General features: G+C 44.1%; 1 protein-coding gene across 7 annotated transcripts in view; it reads left to right on the plus strand.

The window, feature by feature from the left end:
- Positions 1-17,586, plus strand: part of LOC115205280 (fibroblast growth factor 13) — a 195,874-nt gene that overhangs the window by 145,499 nt on the left and 32,789 nt on the right. For 5 of the 7 annotated variants that reach the window (XM_029771077.1, XM_029771079.1, XM_029771078.1 and 2 more), the window contains one exon: positions 8,554-8,664. In XM_029771077.1, coding sequence (XP_029626937.1) covers positions 8,554-8,664 — 111 coding nt within the window. Of the gene's footprint in view, positions 1-1,831; positions 2,147-4,270; positions 5,243-8,553; positions 8,665-17,586 lie in introns of those variants that run through there. The other 2 variants (XM_029771082.1, XM_029771080.1) reach the window with 2 other exon arrangements.

The following is a 17,586-nucleotide window of genomic DNA, read 5'->3' on the forward strand; positions in this document are numbered from 1 at the left end:
GCTTGAAAAATATTGAAAAGAATGAAGTGCAAATATTGCACAATCCAGGTGTGCAAAGCTCTTAGAAATTTACTCAGAAAGACTCACAGCTTTAATCCCTGCCAAAGGTGATTCCAACAAGTATTGACTCAGGGGTGTGAATAATTATGTAAATTAGATATATCTGTATTTCATTTTCAATACATTTGCAAAAAAATTCAAAAAACATGTTTTCACTTTGTCAATAGGGGGTATATTGTGTGTAGATGGTAATATTATTTTGTATTTAATCCATTTTGAATTCAAGCTGTAACAACAAAATGTGGAATAAGTCAAGGGATATGCATACTTTCTGAAGGCACTGTACATATTTACATGCATATTTATGAGGTGAATTAAGTGTCAGTATATGTCCCATCATACTGTACCATAGAGAGGGGCCTGATCACTCCCATCTATTGAAAGAACGTAGTCCCTTGAGTCCATGATCAGCTTGATGCATTTCTGGCTCACGACAGTAGAGGAGAAAACTTATGCATCCACTTCCGTTGTGGATCAGTATCGCGATATATCGACCCTTCTAGGTACAAATATCCCTATCTAATGTTTCACACCTTCAGAACAACCTATAGAACACATGTAGAATTGCTAAGGGCAAATAGTGGTCCCCTTCAGCAAATTCATATCGTTAACTTTTAGTAAATGTGTATGCACACTAATGTTTCTTCTCTCATGATCTGTAGTTACTAGTGTATATCAAGGTAAAACTCTGTCGTTCTGCCCCTGAGCAAGGCAGTTAATCCAATGTTCCCCGGGCACCGAAGCCGTGGAAGTCGACTATGGCAGCCCCCCGCACCTCTCTGATTCAGAGGGGTTGGGATAAATGTGGAAGACACGTTTCAGTTGAAGGCATTCAGTTGTACAATTGACTTGGTATCCCCCTTTCCCTATCCTTTGCATTACTTTGAGGGGTCATAATTTTCGAGCCCTCAACAAAGTCAATTTTTTGAAGTGCTGTCTGTTGGCATCCGCAATGGCTTGTCCTCTAGCAATCGAAGTCTAGTCACTTGCGCCATCTAGTGTTCAATGCTGGCAATGATCTGCCTCTCAGGACTACAGTAAAATACATTATACAATATCACCACATTCACCACACTTCAGGCCTTCATATATAGACCATTACAATGACTGATGCTTGTCTTGGAGAGTAATTTTCTTCTATACTGAATGTACTCTATTCAAGCGTTTCAGATTCCGCGATAGAAATGTAAAGGTAATTTCCGCTTGAGCCGACAGCGTTTACCGTGAATGCAGTCTCCGCTAAAGCGGGAGCAATGTCTTTAATATTAAATCACGCTGTAAATCTGACCTTACGCGTTGCGGATTGAATAGAGCCCTAAGTAAAGTTATTTTATATCTGATTAGACATGGAAGATGGTTGTTTGCTATAAGAACGCTTGAATCATGTCTTTAAGTTGGCATGATTAAAATGATATTCTATGTTTGATTTCCCTTTGGCTTTGACAGTTTATGTGATAAAGCCATGTACAATGTGTTAATACTGTACCAGTTTTTTATTTATTTTTAAATCCTGCTTATGTGTCCAGAAAGACAGAGCTCCCATGTAAAAAACATCTACTAATGCCTATTGTCATCTCCCGTTGATGTACGTCAATGCATTTCAGTGGAAAGTGGACCGGGCCTGCCTAACCGGTTTACCCGGCACATCAAAGGATCGTTTTACATCCATTTGTTGTTTTTTTGTAATATGAGAGGAAACTATTCTCTGCCCTCGGCAGGAAGTATCTCAGCGAGCATTTTCGATCACTTTTCTTAATTTCTGACGCAGAGAGCACAGCAGTTTAGTGACTACACTCCGGACCAACAAGACCTCCAAATGCATCTTTAATGAGCATTTTAGAAAGTCATAATGGCATCTCACTAATGCTCGTCAGTTAATGATCTTCTGCATGTATTGCTGGCCCCGCCTCTACGCTTTTAACGTCTACGCCTATGACAGCTCTTTGAATAATATGGTTTAAACTTTTGTAGCATCTTCTTGCTTTCAGTCCAAGATCCGACGACTGTTTGCTCATATTGAGGACACTTTTGTTGGCTTCAGTTATGCATCGAAGCAAGACTTTTCCCTTGAGAAAATCTGCGTCAGGTAGGCGGCTCTTCTCCTTTCCAAGTGTTTCTGCACATTTTCTTTCAGTTTGTTTGGCTTCTAGAGATCTAGCCTACTTTCTGATGCACATTGGATATTCTTATATTCCAATTGACTTTGTGTTTTACTGCATGGTCTGTGGCTGAAGATGGTTGTTTTTGACTGTTGAGCACTGTGGAGAGGCAGAGGCGCACGCCCGCTTGCCGGAGCTATCCATGGTGCTGAAGTAAAGATGACCTCAGCGATAGAAGTGCGGTAGATGTCTACCAAGTAGAAATAGTCGGAAGTTGACCGTTTATTATACGTAGGCTATGTATAAAACTTGATGAAGTTGATAGATAGAATTCGACATTTTACATATCGGTGCATATCAAGTGTAACAAACATATCGGTAATATTTTAAACGGCATGTATGTTGAAAGATGATGTATTTACAACAGATCACTCAGGTTGATATTATTGGATGATTTAAGTTTGAAAAAGTATTACCTACCTAACTTTCTAGTAAAATATGTAGGCTGTTGTTATACTCTGGAGTCTTGAGTCTTTTCAGAAACCTGCTTTAAATATTGTCTATTCACTATGACTGTTATAGATGGATTAATGATTGGGAAATAGTTTATTTCTATGTAATTGATCGTAACAGGTTTGTCTTTATTTTTATGAACAAATCATTTTAAAAATGCAGGTCTTTGGCTTCTGTGCGTGGCAAGGTATGCAATATCCTACTCATGTACAGCACTATTGATCTATGGATCATGTGAAGTTTGTGTACGGCAGCTTCAAATCTGGACTGTAGGTGGCACCCTTGCGGAGGCTTTGATTCGGATACGATGCACAGAGAGGAAACAGAGACGCTTTAAAGGGAGGAATGGGAAGTATAGCTACTGCTGCTTCTTCAGGGAGTTATTGTAAGTAGCCTTGTCAGTGAGGGGGGTGCTGTCTCCTTACCTATGTTTGATCTAGCAGTTGATGCAATAGCAGGATATGACTCCTGTCTTGTGAGGGAGTTTGTTCGATGACTATCCGTTTCACTGAGTTGCGTGCCATCGATTTTTTTTACTCCCACGTGTAAAATGTAGATCGATTGAATCAGGGGCGTGCGCTGTTATGTGTTGCTCTCATGTACTACCAGCTCTGTCTCACGTCAGAAGTAGACGTTCCTCCATGTTTCTCAAACGTTACATTTCATAGTTGTTACAAACGTATATATGTATCATCAACATCCTCATATTGTTGTGTTGTAAATAACTGATAAAAAGATATGTAGGTGCCCCTCAGTCTAGGACTAGGTTGAAGATAACAATAAATATAAAGTCTATTTTTTGACCTAGCCGTCAGTGCAAGGCAAATGCCAGACTACCATGGCAGCACGCTGGTCAAAAATGTGGACACGAGCTTCCTGTTGTCGCCACATTCCCATCTCCTCACCCTTCTCTAGGGACAGACAGGATGTGAAATATTGATGATGGCTCAGTTTCAACCCGAGACTCATTTACTCCATCGCCCTGTCTTGTTTTATGCCCGTGGCTGCTTCCAGAGTTTTTCTTCACATGAGTGTATAGGTGGCAGAGGTAGCCCAATCCATCTTCCACTGTGTCAGGGCTTTTCCCACATTCTGAGTCATTGGTCACTGTCCCTCGCACTTGAGCACCACGGTCACGTTTGTTTGGGTGTCTGCAGTGAAGCAGGTGGGGGTGGGCAAAATCTCAAGGCAGTGTCGTTGTCCAAGGTACTGCAGTGGAGTTTGGGGATGCAGGTCGCCTTGCTTATCTCAGACACATAATTAAAAGTGCTAAAATGATTGCAGGGACCATGGCTAATTGTATATTGGCAATGCATGATAAGTAAAATGTGTTTATTAATTAGTGTGGGCTACGGGATCTACTGCGAGTGATACGCTTTATGAGAAATTTCATCCCCAACTTTTTGATAAATCGTTCGTGTGCGTAATGGTTATGCCTAAAAGACATACTCGTTGAATCGGTATTGAATAATTGAAGGGACAGAGAGAGAGGGTACCAGAATATTCTCCTGCTCCCCTCCACCCCCACTCCCCCTCCCGGTTTCCCCCGCGCTAGTTCTGCGCCTGGGTAGGATGCTCCCTCGGAGCGCAGCAGTATAGCTTAGACTGTGCAATATGCACTGGGGTCTGGTACTGTGTTTGAAGCGGTTTATTTCATATGTCGCCTTGTTTGAACAAGAGAGGGAAAACTAATTTAATCTCTCTAATAATTAGTCTCTCTATCCTCACCCGACGCTCTATCTACTAAACCGGTTTAGTCCGTGCGCTGTACTAGCAGCGCTTTGCCCGTGACGAGGGAGATTAACGACGTAAAAGATAAGAGGAAAACATCAGCATTGGAAACGTTTTCTCTGCGTCCTCCAACAGGTGTTTTTCTGGCTGCGCATTAGCGCCGTCCACAACCACCTGCGTCTGCGTCACTCTTCATGTGCATGGTCCCTGCTTTTGTAGGATGGTGCAAAACGGCTTTTAGGGAAACAGCTGCGCGTTAGTTATGATGCTGAAGAAATGCCACTATTTGTGCTGTACGAGAGTGGAACATGTGTCTCGTCATTTTTTGTTGAGGACTGTTTTTTCTTTCCGGAGATAAGATGCACCGTTACCGAGCTACGCCCAACAAAACCAACAGAAAAATTATCAACTTACAGAACATTTAATAGGCATCATTTTGAAGAGGAGTGGAGGTACTTTTTTATGCACTGACTGCATTTGGAATTGAATCTATTTATTTCACAATTAACGAGCAATGACTGCCCTTTGCATTTGAGGAATCGTTGGATGACCACTGCTCCTTGAGAAAGATTTTCAATAAAAGATTTAAAGAGGTAGAGGACAACATTTTTCATAGTCTGGAAGTTTTCTCCGGAAAACCGTCAAACTGGCCATGGCTGCAGCGTTAGCCAGCTCCCTTATTCGTCAGAAAAGGCAGGCGAGGGAGCGGGAGAAATCTAATGCCTGCCGCTGCGTTAGCAGCCCGAACAAGACGAAGCCATGCGAGAAACCGAGCCGGCTGTCTATGTTCTCTCGGGTCAAACTCTTTGGCTCCAAGAAGAGGAGACGGAGGCGACCAGGTCTGTTTTGGGTATCGCTAATACCGTTAGACCATCACAATTCATACGTTTGATTTCTGTTGCCATTTCTTATGTTTCATCATCACTTTCCCCAACTCTGCTCTGTGCACCAAATATCAGGAGCACTGGACAACCAAAGTGGCTATATAGGTATAGGAACAACATCAAAATGTATAAATTATTCGATTTGATACATATATATATATATTATATATATTAAATATCCATAGAATGTTAATCAAAATCTATAAATACAGATTTAGATCAAAGGAAAGACAGTGAGAAGGTCTTCCTATGGATGTGTATTTTAGTTCATGCACAAAACTATGACATTTCAGACTGTTAATAACTACCTAGGTGATGTATTATATTGGTGCTTCGTCCCTCAATGTCTGCTCATGTAATCCCATGTGGACCATTACAATAGAGCCAGCTAAACAGGATTAGAGCATAACACAAGCCCACTGTGGTCTTTAAATATCATTGCCATGATATTGTCTGAATCCACAATGAGCAAGCATAAACAAGACACTATGCAGATATATTGCTTTGGTGTACTATCATGGGACACAGAATGTACAGCAGGCACCCAAGCATTTGAGTAGTTTTGTGTACTTTCACCAAGTGTAGAACATGATGAAGGATATTTATACTTTTCTGAAGAATATGTCAAACACACTTTGTGAAGTTTAACATCCTGTACACATGTATTCAACTTTATATTTGGGGATTTCAAAACCAACCAGCAAAAACTTCCAGGGACGTTTCCTGTACAGACAGTGCAGTTTAGTCCACGGTCTGTATTTCAGAGCAGTGCTCTAACAACAATCTGATAAGGCATCCCAAGAGACCTCTCAGTCCCTGAATGGCCCGTGCAGTATATTCTGCCAAGGTGCGATTCATGTAGTTAGTGAAGGCTTAGCCTCCACTGCAGCTTACAGAGCCCAGACAGAACCACATCCACAACCAGACATCCACAACCAGAGTATACAGTGAAACAGACCAGCTTGCTTTTGACCATTAGCTGTGCTACATACCAGCACTACCTTACGGCTGGTTCTCTGTGATGTTTACAAAGCTACGTGAGCCGTGGCCCTTGGTTAATGAGCACCGCTGAGGTTTGCTGAGCGTGACTCAGCCCTGTGCTTTCAGACCTAAATGAGCTCCAGTTAATTCCTCTCCCATCAAGTTCACAGGCTGTTTCAGGCTGTTTTGTAAGTGCATTATGCAGGTGAGGGTGGAGTGGAGGAGATTGGGGCTGTGTTGCTCGGGGGGCTGGGGCTAAGCTACCCTGCAGTGTTCCCTCAGAACTGGACCCACACCATGATACCAGCCAGTACCCTCTTTCACCCCACCTCATCCCCCTCTTCCACCTCCCTGAGGCAGGACTGTGGAGTCGGGAGGGGACGGGGATAGGGAGTGTGTGGTTTACGTAACACATATGTGGAGCCTCGGCAGAAGCAAGATACTCTTCTGCTGCGGCTATGCGAGTGTGTTTGTGTATGGATGTGTTTGGGTGTGTCAGTGAGTGTGTGAGAAGAGATCCCTGAGCATGTCTCCTGGTAGAAAAAGCCACCCACTGATTTCACCTTATGACGCCATTCTCTGTCTCCGATACATTGTTTCCTTGTGATGTAACACCTTGTGAATGTGTGTTTTGAAGGTAGCATGGGAATTTACAAATAAAGAAGTCTTCCATGCAATTTTCTCCTCCAATCCACATATTTTAATTCAATGCACTTTAAGCAACGTTGAGGAAATGCTCTTTATGGCTTGTTACAGGAAACCAGATGGCTACCCAGCATCACACTCAGTTTACTTATGAATAGTGGACTGACATTTTGGCGAAAATCTCTGCCTTTGAAAAGACGTCAGCCTCCTGATGTATCGGTCTTAAAAGGTTCCTATAGTAGGGAGCCAGTGGTGCAAAAAATAGCCAAAGCATGAGTACTTGCCAGGCGGTAACCTTTGTGAGGGTAGTAATGGCAGTATTGAAAGGTAAAGCACATGAAAGAGAGGATGAAAGGTGTGGTAAATCACGGTAAAGGAAGGGAAGGGAACATGGGGAAAGGACAGCTCTTAGTGGAACATGACACACTAAAATGTCAAGCTTGTGTCATCATAGACACTTCCAGGTTGTATTTTTTATATAAGATATAGGCCACCGCCTTCCCAACTAAAATATCTTTAGATGGAGTTTGAACTACTAACTTTGTTAATCCATTGACTAGCAGAATTTGTACTTTGTAAGAGTGCACTGTAATTTAGTTGTCCCAGAACATTTCTTTGGATGGCATAGATGGACGGAATAATTTTCCCACAATACATGGCCATCCATTACACCATAGAAGGAAGTTGTGTACCCCATATTTAAAACACGGCATTTTCACTAGGGAACAAACAAACATGATATGGACAGTTGGCATTAAAAAAAATCAAACAGTGCTTATCCTGCATAAATATTGACTCTTACTCCCAAGCACCTGCTCTCCATGTAATCCTCTCAGGTGCAGCCACAGGCCCCTTTGGAATAAACCCAGACTTCCTTTCTAGTCTCCCTAGTCCTTCCCTGTTCCTGTGTGTGGTAGAGATAGGAACTGTTTGCTCATATGCCGGTATCCATGGCTTGATCTTCTAGACGTCAGCAGAGATGTGTTTGCACTGGTCCCTTGAGCCTTTGGAGAGCTGAGAATGTGGCTACGCTGGGCCTATTGGGCGCAGGACTGGGGGGACTGGTTAGTTACTTAAGCAATAAGGCCCGAGGGGGTGTGGTATATGGCCAATATGCCACGGCTAAGGGCTATTCTTAAGCACGACGCAACGCAGAGTGCCTGGGTATAGCCCTTAGCCGTGGTATATTGGCCATATACCACAAACCCCTGAGGTGCCTTATTGCTATTATAAACTGGTTACCTACATAATAAGAGCAGTAAAAATAAATGTTTTGTCATACCCGTGCTATACGGTCTGACATACCACGGCTGTCATCCAATCAGCAGTTTCTAATGTAGTTTATAACCTAGCGTGCCAGGATTATAGGATAGGATATCTTGTTATAAGATACATGGCTGGTGGATGGGTGAACAAGGTTCCTGTGTGGGCACAACTCTAGTATCATCTCACCCTACCTCAGTCCATTTTGGAGAGGGTGCACAAAACTGAACTGAAATCAGCATCTTGACTATACAACAACATCAGCATCTTGATGCAACTTCATCTTTCTCCAGGAATAAGACAAGCCTTGATGCAGGATCAGAGCCTGTCTCCAATCTCACACTCCCCCTCTTCTCCCTCTCTCCCCCTCTCCTCAGAACCCCAGTTGAAGGGGATTGTGACGAAGCTGTACAGTCGACAGGGCTTCCACCTGCAGCTGCAAGCAGATGGCACCATCGACGGGACAAAGGAGGAGGACAATGGCTACAGTAAGTCTCCTCTGCTCGGCTGGCACCAGGGACATATTCATTAGGGCAGTGGTTCCCAAACTGGGCTAAAAATCATAATACATCAAATAGAATGGTTTTATATAAATAATTCTAGCAACAACAGATTAAACGATTTTGGCCGAGGGGTCGGTGGAACAAGTTTAGAAGGTGCAATACAATACAATATTATTAATCTACAATATAGGCTACCCTTAGATGCACAGCAGGGTCTGGGAGGCACACAGGGATCCACAGTACTTCATCAATGATCCATTTTTTAACTCAATACTTCTTGTATTCCCCCCAAAATGGGTTTGAACATAAATGCACTTTAATCTAAGCTTTCAAACTGAAAAACGGTCTCTCTGACCCATTGGAAAATGTGTAGAATTGCAGGAAATGATCTTGAAACCGGCAAATTTCTCTCCAATACGAAGAAGGAGGGCTTTAAAATGATATTTCCCTGGGCTTGAGACTTGGTAAGTCTTGCCATGTGCTGCAGCAGTCATAATTAAACTCCTTGTATGCTATTTTTATAGCACTCTTGTAACGATCATCTGAAAGAGGGGACCAAGATGCAGCGTGGTGAGTGTTCATATTGATGTTGTATTATTACAAAACACTTGAACATAAGAAACAAACAAACACCAACAGTTCTGTCAGGTGTAAACCACACAACAGAAACAACTACCTACAAAACCCCAAAGGAAAACAGGCTGCCTAAGTATGGCTCCCAATCAGCGACAACGATGTACAGCTGTCCCTGATTGAGAGCCATACCAGGCCAAAATAAAGAAATACAAAAACATAGAAAAAAGGATATAGAATGCCCACCCAAATCACACCCTGACCAAACCTAAATAGAGACATAAAAAGGCTCTCTCAGGTCAGGGCGTGACAGTCCCCCCCCCAAAGGTGCGGACTCCGGCCGCAAAACCTGAACCTATAGGGGAGGGTCTGGGTGGGCATTTCTCCGCGGTGGCGGCTCTGGAGCGGGACACAGACCCCGCTCCACCACTGGCTCACCCCACTTTGGTGGCGCCTCTAGAGCGGGGTCCCTCGCCGCGGGCCCCGGACTGGCGGGCGACTCTGGCTGCGCCGGACAGGCTGCACCGGACAGGCGGGCGGCTCTGGCTGCATCGGACAGGCGGGCGGCACTGGCTGCGCTGGCTCTGGGCGCAGGCACAGGATTCAACAGGCTGGGGAGACCTACTGGAGGTCTGGTCCGTGGAGGAGGCACAGGATAGACCAGGCTGTGGGGGAGCACTGGAGGCTCCGGGCTGAGGAGCGTCTCTGCAGGCTCCGAACTGTAGGCCATCTCTGCAGGCTCCGGACTGTAGGCCGTCTCTGCAGGCTCCGGACTGTAGGCCATCTCTGCAGGCTCCGGACTGTAAAACGTCGCCAGAAGCTCTGGACGGGGAACTGTCGCCGGAAGCTCTAGACGGGGAACTGTCGCCGGAAGCTCTGGACGGGGAACTGTCGCCGGAAGCTCTGGACGGGGAACTGTCGCCGGAAGCTCTGGACGGGGAACTGTCGCCGGAAGCTCTGGACGGGGAACTGTCGCCGGTGGCTCTGGACGGGGAACTGTCGCCGGTGGCTCTGGACGGGGAACTGTCACCGGAGGCTCTGGACTGGGAGTGCGCACTACATGGCTAGTGCGAGGAGCAGGAACAGGACGTACTGGGCTGGGCAGGCGCACTGGAGAGAGAGTGCGAGAGGCAGGCACATGCTCACCACAAAAAGCACGGGTAGTTGACTCAGGCCTCACCCCTGGTCCAGCCAAACTACCCGTGTGCCCCCCCAATTTTTCGGGGGGGGGGCTGCCTCTCGTTCTTCCCGGGTAGGCTCCGATATCTGTCAATCACCTGGCCCCAAGTCCAGTCTCTCCTCCCAATCCACTCCTGATGAGACCAGGTGTCCATCTCCTCCCGAGCACGCTGCTTGATCCAGTTGTGGTGGGTAGTTCTGTAACGATCATCTGAAAGAGGGGACCAAGATGCAGCGTGGTGAGTGTTCATATTGAAGTTTTAATAATACAAAACACTTGAACATAAGAAACAAACGAACGCCAACAGTTCTGTCAGGTGCAAACCACACAACAGAAACAACTACCCAAAAAAACCCAAAGGAAAACAGGCTGCCTAAGTATGGCTCCCAATCAGTGACAACGATGTACAGCTGTCCCTGATTGAGAGCCATACCAGGCCAAAACAAAGAAATAGAAAAAAGGACATTGAATGCCCACCCAAATCACACCCTGACCAAACCTAAATAGAGACATAAAAAGGCTCTCTCAAGTCAGGGCGTGACAACCCTAAAGTCATAATTGTGTACTGATTTTGAGGGGGTCCCTGATGAATTTGCTATCACATAAGGGGTCTCCGGCACCAAAAAGTTTGGGACGCCCTGCATTTTGCAACGGAAGACGAAAACTAGCATTTTTTTATTGGACAAGTAATCCCTTACTTTTTAAGACAGTTTTCTTCCATGGGGTGTCTAATGAATACTACGTTGTCCATCAACCTAACCCATCTACTCCATGCTGATTCCAGACCATCATATTTCCCGTGTAAATAAACCCGATCATCAGTTAACTGTGCATCAACACAGTAAACAGTATTGGCACAGTAACATCAAATGAACATTTCATGTCTGATTCCGTTTCAAAGAAGAAGCACAGCTTTGATCTGTACATTCTGCATACTGTTCTAAGTTGTGGCTGAATTTCTTTCTCGCTCGGATCACATTTGAGATCTCTCCACTGCTACACGTTTACTGCGAATCTCATACAGATAGACTTACACTGACTGTACAAAACATTAAGAACACCTGCTCTTTCCATGTCATAGACTGACCAGGTGAAAGCTATGATCTCTTATTGATGTCACCTGTTAAATCCACTTCAGTCAGTGTAGATGAAGGGCAGGAGACAGGTTAAAGAAGGATTTTTAAGCGATATGGATTATGTATATGTGCGGGGTGAATGGGCAAGACAAAAGATGTATGTGCCTTTGAACGGGATATGGTAGTAGGTGCCAGGCGCACCGGTTTGTGTCAAGAACTGCAACATAGCTGGGTTTTTCACGCTCAACAGTATCCTGTGTGTATCAAGAATGGTCCATCACCCAAAGGACATCCAGCTAACTTGACACAACTGTGGGAAGCATTGGAGTCAACATGGGCCAGCATCCCTGTGGAACGCATTCGACACCTTGTAGAGTCCATGCCCTGACGAATTGAGGCTGTTCTGAGGGCAAAAGGGAGGGGTGCTTCCTAATGTTTTGTACACTTAGTGTATTTGGTTCAGTCTATTTGTATCCTTCATCGGAATTAAAATCCCGTATTATCCCTTCCTCATATTTCCCAAAGCCTTTGAGATGTGTAAAACAAACAATAGAATAGAACGTGGCTTACAGCAATGATGTGGAGCATTATATTGTGTTTAGGGAGATCAGTCCAGTGGCTGATTGGCTTTTTAATCTGTTACAGACCTTAGTAACACCAGGCTTTCGGTAATCCACACAGCATTGATCATTCAGTAGCAGTACTCCCACTGCTCAGGGTGCAATGTTCTACAATGGGCAGATTAAAGTAGAGATAGGTAGCAAAACAAGAGCATACATCCACCAGGCACAAACACAATCCAACACATGTGGATAGATAGATATTAGATAGATGTACAGCCTGATGGATGTTTGAGGGCCACATGGAGAGTCCCAGGGTTTTCTGTGCAGGCTGTTAAGAGATGCACTCATCCTGATCACCGCACAGTAACTATTGACTGACAGCTGCTTCCTGCTTTGTAATTGCTGGCAACGGTATTGGATGTCAAATACTGTTGTGACATTATGACGCTCGTCAGTAAAAACATTGCATTAAGAGGTAATTGACTGATGTCGTTATAGGAACACAAGTCCTACCCTGTCCTGATAACACCTCTACTAGAGTTGCCTTGGCAGAGTGGTAGGTAGACTATTAACAGCCCCAGAGCGCTATTCCCTCCCAGCGTTGGCGCGACTCGGAAGTGCCCGCCCTGCGCCCGTGCCTCATGGTGTCGTGCGGTTCGTCGTCAGGGCACGAATGTAATACCTGCGGCTGCCCGGATCACCATCACCCCGACGCTAAACGAATGTGGCATTCTGGGAGAATATAAATTAGCCCCGACTATATTCAATTAGTCACTTAAGCCAGATGACACTTCTATCACACAAATGAACACCGTTCTGGGCAGCCTGCGTGTCAGTCGGCGCAATAACAGACTCGGTAATCGTCTGGTTTTATTATGTTGCCGTTGCGGGGAGGAGAGGAGAGGGGGAGGGATGAGGGAGGAGGGAGATATGAATAACATAGAGGGGAGGGAGCCTACTTAGAGAAGAGAAAATGAACACAACACACACCAACCACTCCCCACTCCCATGTCTCCTAGAGCTGGTTAGATAGAGCTGTTAACAGTTACAGTCCTATTGAGATACGTTATGTAACAATTGGCCTGCTTTTCCCAACCAAAACATTTCGGCTTGGAAGAGAAAAATGATAGCTGGCTGAATAAGAACGGGAGAAAAGTGAAGCTGTTTGCACCGGTCCAAAAATAGCGTTGTTAGGCGCTGGGTGCTCTTGTCTCCATGGTGACGGGAGCGCAGTCCTCTCTGAGCTATGGTGTCTTGTGATGGTGGGAGAGGAGCTACTCAAATGTAAGTGCACACACACACACACACACAAGCATTCTAACATTGCTGAGGTAGCACTCATGAATATACAGCAGTGTTCGTTGATGTTTTTTTAAACTTTTGTTTACCAAATCCAGAGCAGCCCAACTTTTGCTCTAGCTGGGCAGGTCATTTTTATGGCATGGAATTATTTGAGATATCTGGAGGATATTTTTAACTTTTGAAGTAGTATTTTAAAATCAGACAGACTTCATTAGACAGGCAACATTCTGAACCATTATGCAAAACATCGTCCAGCGCATACCAATTCATTTTCAAGTTTCCAAAGAAGGAAGCACCGATTCAAGACATTCTCAAAGGCGATTCACCCACCTCTTTCTCCTCGCTGTCATAACACTGCTTAAATCCGGTTATACCCTTAAACTAAGATTCACCCACATTGATCTAATTGGCTAATCAAGGCTTGGGGTTGGGAGGCGAAGCCTTTGTCGCCGGGTACATTTGAATCTGTGTTAGTTTGTCCCTCCTCTCTCTGTATGTTGAGCAGTAATATTTATGCTGATGATCTGAGCTCTGCTTTGTTCCTTCATAATCATCTCCTATATGAATGGTTCTCAGACTACAGTACAGACGGTTTGAAGTAGAACAATGCCATGAGATGTAATCACGTGTTGAACGTAGTTAGTCTCTTATCAGGACTGGGCATGTGTTTTACTGTTATGTTTGTGTTGAACCTCAGGTGTTCTGTGAGATACAAGTAATTGAGTTTCCCCTCTCGAAAATCCCAGGCGGCCGATTGGCTGGTAATCCCCCTGAAATGAAGTTTACCGCAGCTGTGTCTGTGTGTGGGTCTCAGCACGCAGCGAACAGACAAAGAGAGGGAAAAGGAGAGAGAGAGGGGAGAGAGAAAAATATTAAGCAGATAGGTCCATGTAGTCAGATGAGCCGCAGCAGAAATAGATGGAGAGAGAGAGAGAGATGGGAAGGGGTAGAGCGAGCATTATTAAGTGGAGAGATCCCGTCGTGCTGCAGGGGGATGAGCTGTAGCAGGAATGTGGTCGCCTATACCATGAACGTAACGGAATCCTGTCTATTCCCATACGGATACTTTCAACAACAAAAACACTTTAGCTACATCAACAACATCAAAAAAACTTGTATTCAGCAACAAGACCATTAGTGAGGTCGGGCACTGATGTTGGGCGATTAGGCCTGGCTCGCAGTCGGCTTTCCAATTCATCCCAAAGGTGTTCGATGGGGTTGAGGTCAGGGCTGTGTGCAGGCCGGTCAAGTTCTTCCAAACCGATCTCCACAAACCATTTCTGTATGGACCTCGCTTTGTGCATGGGGGCATTGTCATACTGAAACAGGAAAGGGTCTTCCCAAACTGTTGCCGGAGTTGGAAAGACGGAATCATCTAGAATGTCATTGTATGCTGTAGCGTTACATTTCCCTTCACTGGAACTAAGGGGCTTAGTCCGATCCATGAAAAACAGCCCCATACCATTATTCCTTCTCCACCAAACTTTACAGTTGGTACTATGGTAGCATTCTGCTGGCATCCACCAAACTCAGATTTGTCGGATACCGAGATGTACCTGGATATACAGCCCAAAACCACTCCCTTTTCCCAGGATAAATAAGTGCGAGAAACCGGTAAATGAAAATAAATTATTTATATGAAATGGAACTGGAACAGAAATGGAACTGTTAAATTATATGGGATGTCTAAATGTGGCTTCTCTATGGCCTCTGCATGATGAATCATCAACCCTCATGGTGGGGACAGACAGCCCATCTCAGTATGGAGCGCAGTTCACAATGCATGTAGACCTACAGTTGAAGTCGAAAGTTTGCATACATCTTAGCCAAATACATTTAAACTCAGTTTTTCACAATTCCTGACATTTAATCCTAGTAAAAATTCCCTGTTTTAGGTGAGTTAGGATCACCACTTTATTTTAGGAATGTGAAATGTCAGAATAATAGTAGAGATAATTATTTATTTCAGCTTTTATTTCTTTCATCACATTCCCAGTGGGTCAGAAGTTTACATACACTCAATTAGTATTTGGTAGCATTGCCTTTAAATTGTTTATCTTGTGTCAAACATTTTGGGTAGCCTTCAACAAGCTTCCTACAATAAGTTGGGTGAATTTTGGCCCATTTCTCCTGACAGAGCTGGTGTAACTGAGTCAGGTTTGTAGGCCTCCTTTGCTCGCACATGCTTTTTCAGTTCTGCCAACAAATTTTCTATAGGATTGAGGTCAGGGCTTTGTGATGGCCAATCCAATACCTTGACTTTGTTGTCCTTAAGCCATTTTGCCACAACGTTGGAAGTATGCTTGGGGTCATTGTCCATTTGGAAGACCCATTTGCGACCAAGCTTTAACTTCCTGACTGATGTCTTGAGATGTTGCTTCAATATATACACATCATTTTCCTTCCTCATGATACCATCTATTTTGGGAGGTGCACCAGCCCCTCCTGCAGCAAAGCACTTCCACAACATGATGTTGCCACCCCCGTGCTTCACGGTTGGGATGGTGTTCTTCGGCTTGCAAGCCTCCCCCTCTTTCCTCCAAGCATAACGAAGGTCTTTATGTCCAAACAGTTCTATTTTTGTTTCCTCAGACCAGAGGACATTTGTCCAAAAAGTACGATCTTTGTCTCTATGTGCAGTTGCAAACCGTAGTCTGGCTTTTTTACGGCAGTTTTAGAGCAGTGGCTTCTTCCTTGTTGAGCGGCCTTTCAGGTTATGTCGATATAGGACTCGTTTTACAGTGGATATAGATACTTTTGTACCTGTTTCCTCCAGCATCTTCACAAGGTATTTTGCTGTTGTTCTGGGATTGATTTGCACCTTTCACACCAAAGTACATTCATCTCTAGGAGACAGAACGCGTCTCCTTCCTGAGGGGTATGATGGCTGCGTGGTCCCATGGTGTTAATACTTGCGTACTATTGTTTGTACAGATGAACATGGTACCTTCAGGCGTTTGGAAATTGCTCCCAAGGATGAACCAGACTTGTGGAGGTCTACAATGTTTTTTCTGAGGTCTTGGCTGATTTCCTTTGATTTTCCCATGATGTCAAGCAAAGAGGCACAGAGTGTGACTCAAATGATGTCAATTAGCCTATCAGAAGCTTCTAAAGCCATGACATCATTTTCTGGAATTTTCCAAGCTGTTTCAAGGCACAGTCAACTTAGTGTATGTAAACTTCTGACCCACTGGAATTGTGATACAGTGAATTATCAGTGAAATAATCTGTCTGTAAACAATTGTTGGAAAAATTACTTGTGTCATGCACAAAGTAGATGTCCCAACCGACTTGCCAAAAGTGGTTGTGGTTGAAAAACGAGTTTTAATGACTCCAACCTAAGTGTATGTAAACTTCCAACTTCAACTGTATCGTCTCATCACGGTAACTTTGTTTCTTGTGACAGGTAGGCCTGCATTTGCTGCAGCATAGTCTACAGTAATATAAAGATTGAATGCGCGTCTAATTTACGCATCTCCTTCTGACTTTCGGGGTCACCTTATTTCTTAATTGTGAAGATATCTATATTTTTTTTATTGCAGCTGCAGAGTTTTAAAACAGCCTGTCAGTCGAATATCGTTGCTTTATTCAGTGCACATGGGAGCACTCTCTCACAGTCTTTCTCTCTCTCCATCAACTCCATTCAAATTGAATCCAAAACAGATTATCCTGTTCTAGATTGATAGATTGCCTTGTATATAGATGTCCTAGTCTACCTCTTTCAGGTAATAAATTCAATGCAGTATTAGCCTTATATTTAGCTAATTAATGATGGGTTATGCATAATAAGCTTCTAACTTATAGCCTCTGTCTCTTATGCAGTACGCAAGCACCTGTGCTCCGCTGGCCTCTCTCCTTATAAAACGCTCCTTAGCTCTTGGAGTCCCACGCAAGAAAAGTTTTTTAAAATAATTTTTATAATTTCTTATACCAATAGACTATTCGAAGAGGGACGCAAGCTCTTGTTTGCTAAATGTTAAATACAGCAGGCCAATAAACTCATAGGTAGTTTGAAAGAAGAGCGAATGCGCGATGGTGGTAGGCTAAATCAGTTATTTATTCTGGCCCATAACCATTCAATCTTCGTGAAGAGAAGTGAAAGCCTTCTGCATGTAATTCTAGTCCCATATCATTCAAGGAAGTCATCCTAATGAAGATATGGACAATGAAACTTATTTTGTTTAACTGTTGAAAGTGAGAAGGAATGAAGCAA

The sequence above is a fragment of the Salmo trutta genome, chromosome 13 (assembly GCF_901001165.1).
Source record: "Salmo trutta chromosome 13, fSalTru1.1, whole genome shotgun sequence".
Classification (NCBI taxonomy): Eukaryota; Metazoa; Chordata; class Actinopteri; order Salmoniformes; family Salmonidae; genus Salmo; species Salmo trutta.